The sequence below is a fragment of the Pseudorasbora parva genome, chromosome 5 (genome assembly GCF_024679245.1).
Source record: "Pseudorasbora parva isolate DD20220531a chromosome 5, ASM2467924v1, whole genome shotgun sequence".
Classification (NCBI taxonomy): Eukaryota; Metazoa; Chordata; class Actinopteri; order Cypriniformes; family Gobionidae; genus Pseudorasbora; species Pseudorasbora parva.
In genome coordinates, this window is record NC_090176.1 from 43,301,777 (window position 1) to 43,313,986 (window position 12,210).

At 37.6% G+C, this 12,210-nt stretch overlaps 1 protein-coding gene across 2 annotated transcripts in view; it reads right to left on the reverse strand.

Annotated features, from left to right (window-relative positions):
• Positions 1–12,210, reverse strand: part of cwc22 (CWC22 spliceosome associated protein homolog) — a 189,781-nt gene that overhangs the window by 34,997 nt on the left and 142,574 nt on the right. For both annotated transcript variants that reach the window (XM_067444427.1, XM_067444426.1), the window contains exons 3-7: positions 7,454–7,626; positions 5,191–5,243; positions 5,014–5,100; positions 3,211–3,471; positions 1,646–1,774 (exon numbers count right to left, since the gene is read on the reverse strand). In XM_067444427.1, coding sequence (XP_067300528.1) covers positions 1,646–1,774; positions 3,211–3,471; positions 5,014–5,100; positions 5,191–5,243; positions 7,454–7,626 — 703 coding nt within the window. The remainder of the gene's footprint in view (positions 1–1,645; positions 1,775–3,210; positions 3,472–5,013; positions 5,101–5,190; positions 5,244–7,453; positions 7,627–12,210) is intronic.

A 12,210-nucleotide genomic window follows, 5' to 3' on the forward strand; every position in this document is an offset into this window, starting at 1 on the left:
AGAGCGGCAAAATGCACTTAATGTGCATCCCGTGTGCAAAATGATGCGCTATAGAAGCAATGCAGAGTCACAGTGTACAGTGCTCCTATGCCGCAGACACAGTTTATTGAGCATTTTCTTTTAAGTTTTAAATTTCAGTGAAGAACAATTCATAGCGCTCTATTTTCTATTTATGCAAAACTATAGCATATATTTAATGCTGCATTTATTTAATTAAAAATGCAGCAAAAAACGTAATACAGTGAAATATTATTCTGATCTACATCATCTGTTCATTACGTGAATATATAGTAAAGTGTCCTTTATTTCTGTGATCAAAGCTGAATTTATCATCATTACTCCAGTCTTCAGTGTCACGCATCACTCATATTAGGATTTGATGCTCAACAAACATTTATGATTATTATCAGTGTTGAAAACAGTTTTGTTGCTCATGATGCTCCTTCATTGCTTTCATATATTGTCGAAATCGTCTGACTGTAGTCATCACCTTTCAGCTCATAACGATTGTTTTCCTTCAGCTGCAGCTCCAGCGCGACAGTAAGTTTCTAAGAATCCGCGTTTGGACTTTCTGTGAGAGAGCCCTCCTCATATTTAGATACGAACAAAATGACAGGTCATGCATAGATTATTTTTTGTCTCTGAATTTAAATCTTGATGTATTCACATTGGTTTCTATGTATACACTTGCCCGTGATCTCAAGAAGCGCGCAATCAACCGAGGTTAGAGAAAGCGGTCTTTAGCGTCTCTGTTAACTTGCCCGCCCTCGCTCCAGGTAACGCCGTTTCGAATCCCGCTCGGAGCGGGTCGACTAGGACCGGTGAGACCCAGTAAAAGTGCGGGGGATAAAAATACACTTTATTAAAAGTGCACTTTATTAAAAGTGCACCGAACCACTTCCACCCCACTGAATTAACGTTAGTCTTTCTCCTCTTATCAACTATTTCTTTCTCCTTACTTGTGGAAGTTCGTTCAGTCACATTTGTGTTGCGGTCAGGGAAACTCTTTTTGTAGCTAAAACTTGCCGCGTTGGATCTATCAGCCTACTACTGCTGAGCACTGACTGCGTTTCTGTGGTGTACGTCATCGCGCAAGTAGCCAATCATTTTCTGCTCTTTCTGACGGCTGCACCTGGAACGTCAGTCAGTGAGGAATGCTGTAATGTATATATTGAAATATCGGAAATGTGTTTAAAAATCATATCACCGTTATTGAAAAAAAATATATTGCGATATATATTGATATTGAATTATTGTCCAGCCCTATGTTGAGGTAAAATAATGCATTTTGAATTACACAGAATTTTTTTAATCAATATTATTGGGTTATACATACTGTACATAGTGTAAACAGTCAATAATAGTATACTTTTCTTTATTTAATAATATTTAAACCTATAATCAGAACTTTTCGTTCTGCATTTGCCATCTTGGATGGGTTTTTGTCCACTGCACTTAACAAGCATTATGGGATTGAGCGTTTGGCCAAATTAAGTTATTTTAGGAGTTAGCATAATTCCGCTCACTTTCTGAAACAGACGTCAAACTGGGATTGTGCCTATGACGTCTTTGAATGCTGCCTATGTAGACAGCACACTAGGAACAAAGCCATAGATCAAAAAATGACAAGATCTGTAGTTTTTACCTGCCCCTCACAATATTCTCCTGCAGCAGCTCTTGAATAATGTTGGCAATGTTGGAAACGTTCACTTTGTTGATCAGACCATTGATGGACTTCTTCAGGGCTTCCCAGCTCATTCTCTGATACTCCAGACTGTGGAATTAAAAAGAAAGAATGGATAAAACATTTTTTTTTAAACCTACACTGATCCAATGATGCTGAATCTCTTGAAGGAGACACTAAGCCTGTTAACAAAACGTCATGTGTCTTTAGAGCCCCATAATATACCATTTTAAAGGTCACAGTTTGCACAACTGTAATAGCCGAACAAAACACTCCACGCTGTCTGCTTTCCAGTCTGTACTTAAGCACGAAACAGCCTGCAAGGAAAATGCTGATGGTAAGGAGTTTTTTAGTTGTTCTTCGAGAAAAGCTATCTCCCCAACAACACTAAATTCCTGCCCTTAGCTGTTCTTGAGACTGATCTCTGATGTATTGTCTCTCACCTATCATCCAATGTCTGGCCTCAAGCACCACTCCAGCTATAGATATCCCACATCCCTAAGGGACACCGCTATATTTCCTGGCTGGTGACCTCTATTCCTCTGCATGAAGAAATTTAATAGATCCCTTCATTGAATCCAGGTGGATGTGTTTCCCACCATCAATAAATCACAATCTATTCTTATCACAATGTCTGAAACGACTTCAAAATCAATATAATTTAAGATGGATCAACAAAGACCACCTATCTTACCCGGTGATCACTCATTAGAGGTGGGAAATGAATCAAAAAATTATATTTCTGTATTTTTCAGCCTTTTGACATTAATCAATAAATACTTCCGTATTTGCTCTAAAATGGCTTAAAGGGCAGATCATTATTAGGAATTAAATATACTGGTTATATTATAATTAAAAAGAAAAGATGCAAAACATTAAACAGACCATTTTTAAAATAAATACATGTAGTCATATTCTAGTGAACGCATAAATGTATTTATAAACACCAAAATTACAATACAAAGTAAAAAACGAGTTTTACCTACATACCATTGTTCAAAAGTTTGGGATCCATAAGATTTGTTCAATGCTTTTGAAAGAAGTCTCTTATGCTCAATAAGACTACATTTATTTGAACTAAAATACAGGGGAATATTATTAAAACGCTAAATAAAGTTTACTATTTTGATACATTTAATCAATGTCAATGTATCAAACAGTTGTGCTGCTTAATATTTTTGTGGAAGCCATGAAACTTTTTTCTGAATTCTTTGATGAATAGAAAGTTCAAAAGAACAGCATTTATTTGAAATAGAAATATGTTGTAACATTATAAATGTCTTCTGTCACATTTGATCAATTTAACGCAGACTCTTGCTGAATAAGTATTTATTTATTTTAGAAAAATTGTACAGACCCCAAACTTTTGAACGATTGTGTATATAATAAAAATCATTGTATATCTCTTTAAAGATTTTAACTGATTCATTGGAATGGATGATAATTAAAAATTAAAACAAATGTAATTTAATTTAAATCTACAAAATTAATCTACAAAAAGAACTGCAGAGTAAAATGAAACCAACCTGCTCTTGTCAGTGATCTGAGCCTGCATCATACGCAGTTTGGCCGGTGGGATGTAGGCCCCACCGGTGCGGGTCAGGATGGGGTCCAGCCCTTCCTTCCTCTTCTTCACTGGAGGCTCCTCGGTGGGAGGTTTATCATTTTTGTCTGGGGATGCTGACCTTCCCCTCCTCCTGTGTTCCCAATCCCTATCTCTGCTGGAGCGCCGCTCGTAACGATCCCGATCGCCATAGCGATCTCGATCACGCTCACGCTCCCTGGATCTGATGCGAGGACAGCAGAAAAAACCGCATTCTATCATCTTAAAAATATATCTAAATTACGGCACATGCTTTCAATGCAAAATGCTGAACAGTTAGTACATGCGTTCATGAGCTCAAGGCTAGATTATTGTAATGCTCTACTGGGTGGTTGCCCTGCTCGCTTAATAAACAAACTCCAGCTAGTCCAAAATGCAGCAGCTAGAGTTCTTACTAGAACCAGGAAGTATGATCATATTAGTCCAGTTCTGTCAACACTGCACTGGCTCCCTATTAAACATCGCATACATTTTAAAATCTTGCTTATTACTTACAAAGCACTAAATAGTTTAGCTCCCCGGTACATAAGCGAGCTCTTAACGCATTATACCCCATCACGTCGATTGCGGTCTCTAAACTCTGGCCAGTTGATAATACCTAGAATATCTAAATCAACTGCAGGCGGTCGATCATTTTCCTATTTAGCTCCTAAATTGTGGAATAGTCTTCCTAGCATTGTTCGGGAAGCAGACACACTCTGTCAGTTTAAATCTAGACTAAAAACACATCTCTTTACTATGGCATACACATAGAACATTTTTAACTTTCATTATTCAATTCAATTGACTGATTGTTAGGCTGCGTTAACTAGGTCAGCCGGAACCGGGAACACTTCCCATAACACCTGATGTACTTGTTACATCATAAAAAGAGTGGCATCTACGCTAATGTTAGTCTCTCTGTTTATCCCGAGGTTTATCCCGGATCTGGGCCCTGTCCGGATCGGATGGTGGACCTGCCTGGACATGACCAACGCATCCTGGAGTGTCTGCTGAGCCGTGTCAAATGGTGTCTCCTCTGAATTTGCCTCACTGGCACGACATGCTCAAACCCGTCTTCGGCGCAATAATTCCGATCTTTCATGTATTCATACTCTTGTGTAATTGACGCCCCATCCTAAATAAATCTGTCTCTTCCGTGATACCCTGAAAATTTTGAATAATCCGATCTAATATGATTTCCGACCTGTAAGGTTGCCAGAGTAATAATCTTACACGGTGTGTTAATAGGCCAGAGGAGAACTGGCACCCCGACTGAGTCTGGTTTCTCCCAAGGTTTATTTTTCTCCATCACGCCCTGATGGAGTTTTGGTTCCTTGCCACTGTCGCCTTTGGCTTGGCTTGCTCAGTTGGGGACACTAAAAATATGATTAAAGTTATTCAACTTATTATACAAATAAAATCTATGAATTAGGTCTTATTTAATTCTATAAACTATAATACTGATCTGCCAACATTGTCGCTATATGATAAATTAAAATAAGCTGATAACATCACTGTTTTCTCCAGTACGACTGTACAGCCAAATCTAATTTTGTCGCAATATTATCCTGTTTGACACTGTGAAGCTGCTTTGACACAATCGTGATTGTAAAAGCGCTATATAAATAAAGTTGATTGATTGATTGATTGAAAAAATGTCAGATCTGAAAGATGTGATTTTTTACATCAGGACGAAAAAGACAACAGCAAATCTGTCAAGAACATAATCACCCATTTCCCTCACCTACGACCCCTTCCGTAACGTTCTTGAGGAGAGTGAGATCTGGAGCGAGATCTAGAGCGGGATCTTGACTGTGACCTCTTTCTATCCCTGAAATAGAGAGACAGACAGTTACGTTTTTTAAGAAAGGTCTGAATTCAAAAACATAGATTGTAAAATCAAGACTAACACAAGACTTACCTCTCAGGTGAGGAGCTTCTTTGTCTATTTTTATTCTCATCATCAGAGGCACGCTGAAACAAACAGAATTTTTTATTGGATAGCACTGTTTAAGAAAATTTCTAAGAATTGATCGCTAAAACTAATGGTCAATCAATCATCAAATTAATTAAACTGATCAATTAAAAATCATGAAAATAAGCAATAATTTAAATAATTGAATACATTTAAACTATATGCAACACACTAGCTCCCGATGAGAGCAGCTTATTTAAGTATTTATTTACTATTATAGTATTTATATTTCAGAGATTTATATTTCAGAGAATGATTGACAGCTGCAGCAGAGGGAAAATGAGTTTCCGTCAACTTTAATTCAAAGATGGAAATACTATTAATATAATATCCTTGTGCCACACATTTAGCTATGGAATGGCTTTAGATGACTTTGTACCAGCAAATCATAATATGAGAGTGATTGCTGCAGGATCATGTGACGATATATATTTATGATTATTTAATTATGAAGACAGGCCGAATCTGAGCAATTGTCTGCCTGTAAGTTTTGTCGACAGACGGAGGCGGCAATTCTGCAGGAAAAACCCTGTATAACATTATAAACCAACAATACCTAACCTGCAGCGATCTCACCAGAACTTTGCCAGTAACGGCCAATAAGACGGGAAGGCACAGCGCCGAACTCTGGCCTCAGGGAGAAATGTGTTGCAGTGGCAGATACCACAGACATTAAAAGATGCGCAGCCAGAAGAAACACGGTTCACCCTAGGGCTAGGCGATAAAGCGATAACGATAATTATCACGATATCATTTTCCCTGATAAAACGATAACAACAGTTCGATAAAGTCTCGATTTATAATGCTTACGCGCCATGCATAATGTTGCGCATGCGTATTGCAGACTGGGCTTCAGGGTGCTGCACGGGCTGTTGTTTACAGTCAGCGGCTGACAGACTTGGAGGATCGGAGTGAAGTGGAGCGATAAAAATTAGCAATAGTGAAGAAAATGCAGCACTCACAACCAGCTCGGAGGACACAGATATCGTTGACAAGTTAGTTTGCTCAACTTCAGTGGTTTGGAGATATTTTAGCAATCCCATCCGACATAAAACAGCGACGAAGGCTTACGTGGACTGCTTATCATAGGGTCACGTTCACCACACGGAATTTAATTATTAAATGATCGTGCTTCTTCGAAGTTCTGAAGAATGAATTAGTTCTTCTATATAACATTGAGCCCAATACAGCGGTAAATCTACATTAACTACATTCACACACAGGCTATAACCTTGTTAGTCGCGGTGGGTGACTGACAACAAGCTAACGCTACCAAACTATATTCACTTAAACATCGGACTTGTACATGATCGCTATCATAATTGTTTGTCTTTGGTGATGTATTTATGACTCAGCATCGCCTGTATCAAAAGAGAAATAATGTCATCCGATGTTTAAAATGAATAAAATAGACTAGACAGCCATTACTGCAGATCCACAAATACTGAACTTTGCTCTCTCCCTCCTCTCGCGGCCAGCCCACTGTTGGTGAGAGATGCACAGGGGACCTTTTTCTTTTTTTTATATTTTTTTGCCCGTTTGCGTTTTTAGTGTTTTACTACTTACACGATTAAGTAATGATATTCTTGATATACAGTGTAGAGTAAAAAATTATATTTTAATAAATAAATCTACCTTAGTTTTAATAAATTGTTCACCTGTTTGGGAAGTGTTTGTCATGTTTTGACAATAAAGGATAGTTTAAAACCAAAGTTAACTGTCTGTTTTCTACATCTTTCACTCTGGAGCAAAAATATGCCTTTAAACTTTAAAGAAATAAAGATTTTACATTTATCGTGATATTTATCGATATCGACTGATAATTATATCGTGATAATTTTTTTGGGCCATATCGCCCAGCCCTAGTTCACCAGCGCTCATTGGTGCTCAGTGTTCTGATTTATTTAGCTCATATTTACTGTTTTTGTGGAGCCCATCCAGAATTACTGTTGGTGAAATTATATTCAGATTTGGTCCTGAGATTTCCACAGAAGATATGTATCAGTTTTATTATCTATTGATACCAGGATGTAAAGAAAGTTTTAACCAGTATAAAAAAGTAAAAAAGTATTGCCCACCTTAACTACAAACAAAACAAAACAATCAACCATTGTTTAAATATGAATACCTATAATATAACCAGTATATCTAGAATCTACAAGTAGATTTAAGGAATTAACATTACAAAAATGCTGTAACTGTAAATCACCTTGATATGTGTGACACTACTCCTTATTTTGTGCCATATACCGTCATCACTGTCATCCTCACTGCTGTCACTGTCTGAACCGCTGGCCCTGGATGATGCCCTCGCCACAGGACTGCCAGCCCGTGGACTTCCCTCAGGTTGAGCTGAACCAGCTTCAGGGTTACACTGGCCGTCTGAAAAACAAAAGACAAGGTTTTCAGACAGCTGTCATCATTCAAAATAAACCACAGTGATGAACGAACAAAGATAATGTTGAGAGAAAAGAGGGTGTAACTTTTTTTTTTTTTTTTTTTTTATGTCAGAAGAGTTCAACAATCAATTTGTGTTTCTGTATCTCGTTACTGTTGCACAGTACGCATGCCATCAAACCATGCAGGGATGTGTTTCCCATAAGCATCATTAGCCATCTGCGTAGGGTGACCAAACATCCTGTTTTCCCAGGACATGTCCTGGTTTCAAGTCCTGTCCTGTCCTGGCTGCCTGCCTGCTTTTTTTTTTTTAAAGTGATGAAAATGTCCTGGTTTTCATAATTTTCCATTGGGCCATTAAATTGACCGGCAGTCGAGTATTAGTCATAGAGTCTGCGTTCCTACCACGTGCATGATGCAATCGATTTGCGTTAGTATAACCTGCCCGCCCGCCCACACTTAATGCACTTATCTAGAAAGTAACGAAGAGGTGGCTTTATCACCCATCATCCAATGTCTGGCCTCAAGCACCACTGGGCAGTATAGCGGTTCATACCAAAATACCGGTATTTATTTTTTTTATGATATGAATTTTGATGATACCGCAATATCGATTTATCGCTTAAACAACTTTCGGAACGCAGCCCAGAGCGATGCTGTTTATGAGGGGTCCCTTTTCACTGTTGCACTGTTGTGAGAGCACAGCGGAGATCACAAGGCTGAATCTGAAATCTCCCACTGAAGCATCATTTACTTTTCTCTATGTTATCCACTAATATAGTTCACTTGAAGGAGTGAATGAAAACGAGTGCGTAAAATTGGACAGGCATTGTGTGTACATCAGGGGTACAATTGTTATAACAGTGCAATGTGAGATTGAATGAGTCCACAATAACATCCACTACAGGACAGCACTACAAATGTCTGTCCTCTCAAATAGTGGCGGATTAGATTTGCTGCCGCTAGGGTGCATCTAGATTTCTAGGCTAGGCGATTTGGGATTCAGCCCTTGATTACAGCGGAGAATTCAAACTTCACGCGGCGCACGCTTGAGAGCGTGTTCTGCGCGGAAAGTCACGATTAGATTACCAAAGCTAACCAAATGTATCATATAGATCAGATTCAGAGTGGAGCGAGTGTGATTAAGTTTTTTTATGAGCATATTTCATATACTCTATTGCTCTAAACATGAACTAGCAGCAGTAGCAGACCACTGACTAGCAGCGTGTATGCGCACATTTTCATCACATCTTCAAATGAAACGTATGCAAAAGACTGATACAGCGTACTCTGATTCAAAGAAGATTGGGCAACAAAGTGACTGCATGCTTTCTTTCTGTGTTAAACTGACGTGTCATTTGTTCAGAGACTGTAGTGCTCCTAAATGTACTGAAAATATCCTTAGACTTTTTAAATGTTCTTTTGTGTTTCTCCCTCGTTTTGGCAGTTTGTTGTTAGGGTTAGATTTTTAAAATGCTTAAGATGCCCTTAAATCTGTTTTTTTCTTCTCTCTATGGTCATAATTTGTCTGTAATAATGAGTGTGTTGCAGGTCTGTGTTTTATAAGTTTTCTTCTCACCGCATCATTTTGTGGGGCTTTGCAAATTCTGTATTAACTCTAGTGTTTTTTTTTTTTTTTTTTTTTTACAATATTCACTCATCATGACAGTAAAACAGGGCATTCGAGACAATGTACTGCACTATTTTCTCTATCAATCAGTAGAAAATATGGTTAACACCTGGTCATGCAAAGGGGAAAAAAACCTGTCATATACCACAAAATATAGTGAGGCGGCAGAGGTATTCAAAAAAAAAAAAAAACAATACACAGACCGAGCATCACGTACACGTGTGTTAGTTAAACGAAACTGTGTTAAATGAAAATGCCATTCATTCACAGAGACACGCAGAACATGCAGGATTCATATTTAAGTCTTTTTGCGGTTTAATATTCAGACACTAATCTTCATAGCCAGATGAGTTCTCAGGTACTCAACCCTACAACAAACATTCGTAAAAAGCATTGCAACGTTGTGTGGTTGGAACTACACCTTGCTAGTTTCTCCAATGATGCATCATACCATGGTGGTTGAGCAGCGAGTTATAGCGGAGTACAGGAAATAAACCCCATGCTTGGAGTCAAACGCTGATTTACATTTCTATTTAAGAATGATTCAAAGGATGATTTTTTTCAAACCTGAAGTGACATTCAAACCAACAGAAGCCAGAGCTCAATAACAGAGCATTGAATCAGTGCTGGGAGCATAAAAGCCCATGAAATAATCATAAAGAGCAGATCATTCTGCCAAGCTCACGACTGAGCCTGTGACTCAACACCTGCTGTTTTTCCTGCAGATCTCTTTGTCAGTTCAAACACAGGCACCAAATAAAGAGAACAAAAGCAGTGAAGCATTTATCAATGCAGTTTTCACACTTCCTTCGAAGACATTTTCGATAAGTACTTATCACAACACACGCACAACAGTGCAGAGATTTAAAAATGCATGATGGGATGATTATTGTTAAATGATCTTGAAATACGTAATTGCTGCAGTCGCAGTGTGAAGAGGCTCCCAGACAGCTGGTATAATTTCCCAATATGTAGTTCAATCTCTGCCACAGCTTCAATCTTAATGTAGAGCACAAATGGTGTGATTAATAATGATCAGACAATTTTATATACAGCCCTGGGGCAGTGGTGGCTAGTGCTGGGACGGTATGGATTTTTTTTACGCGGTTGAAAAGCAAGAAATTCCTGCGGTTCAGCGGTAAAACGCTTTTAAACCAGTGATATAAAAAAAAAAAAAAAAGTAAAAAAAGACGTGCAACAGGCATGGCACCATGGCCCCTTTTGCACGTGTTGTTGTGAGTGTGACAGACACATTATCTTTTTCTATAGTTTGCTCTGTAAATTAAATTGAGTATAACTAATGCATATACTATTTTTTTTATTTATATATATATATATCTCCTACATTTTACAATAATAAATGCTCAAACATCCATTTCATAAGCATGCTGCGTGTTTATTTTCCGTCAGTGAAACAACACATAGGCCTAGCCTACAGCCTGTAAAACATTTAAAGGGTTATAAGTAAATAATGGTAATATTAAGAATATAGGAAAATTAAATATTTGTTTAAAAAATATTTGTTTTATAGCCTATTGCCCCACAATGCGTCATACCGGTCTGCACATTAAGATGAATGTGGGACACGAGCTGGATAGACACCGTCTCGAATATCTTCATCTTCATGATTTCTCCTGATTTCTCAAAGCAACACTTGTTGTAAACGTGAATTTTATCTTCCACAGGGCCAAGACATTTAGGCTATGTTTGATTATGCACTGCTAGAGAAAACGAAAGTAAAACCGCTGGGTGCACGTGAAATGCGCTATTCAAATAAACTTGACGCGCCTCAAGTCTGATAACAAGCACAAACTGTGTTAAATAATATTTTGTCCTACAGTGTTTTTCTATTTTACCAGAGTAAAAGATGTGAACGGGTGTAATAGACTTAAGCAAACGAAAGGAAGAAACGTTTATAATTCCCTGCGAAAATGAGTGCGACGCGAGTGAAGATTTGAGAAAAGAAACGAGATGTCCCGTGGGATAAAATGGACAAACGTTAGAGCGATTGTTAAAATTCACAGAAATAGAAATATCCGATGACCAGATTGCACCAGATATGGGTTAGAGCTTCCCACAGATAAAAAAATGTCAACAGTCAATTTAATTTAAGATCGCTCGTTTGTTCCATTTCAAGCGAGCTTTGCTCAGTGTCTTAAACTGAAGAAAGTGGCAATTAAATCTGTATTCCTGCAAGCAGTAAGTAGCAATTTATCCACTTATTGACTGTTTAAACAATTTTTGATTAAATTGAAAGTTTCTTAGAGAGACAGCATTGTCTAGATATAACGCAAGATGCTTACAGTAACAATAGGAAACGCCAAGTACCACACAAAACTAAATAGTGTGTCTAATGACAAAGGTTAATATTATTTTGTATTACAAAATACAACCGTAGATACTTTGCTTGCAGATCGTTCACTCGATCCTTCTAGCAAACGTCACCTTTTCCACCATATAAGTTAAAACGATAGTCATTTGACAAGGCTATTCATTTTGTTAATCAAGTTATATATTCCTATTTTTGAGAACTGAAGTATGGTGTTTCCTATGATGTTTTTGTCTATTTGTATTTCAGATTAGGCTACATCACAGTCACTGCGTAACGTTAGCCTACAATTTGACTAACGTTATATAAACATGCAATATCGTTGACGAAAAAAGACAAGTATACAATGTAGGCTGAATGACACTAAGCAGAACATCTCAAATGGAGATTGATAAAATGCATTATATCTGATTATGATAAGTGCAAAGATGTGAGTGGGTCAGAAATTATGGTTATATTTAGTTTAATATTAAGTTATGTTTTGTAGAAAGCATTTATTTCATTTTGCATAAATTGTATCTTAATTTGAAATAAATAAAAATGTTAACATTAATGCCTTTACTGCACTAACTTTTGACATCACGGCACAATGTACAAGAAGAGTTGAGAT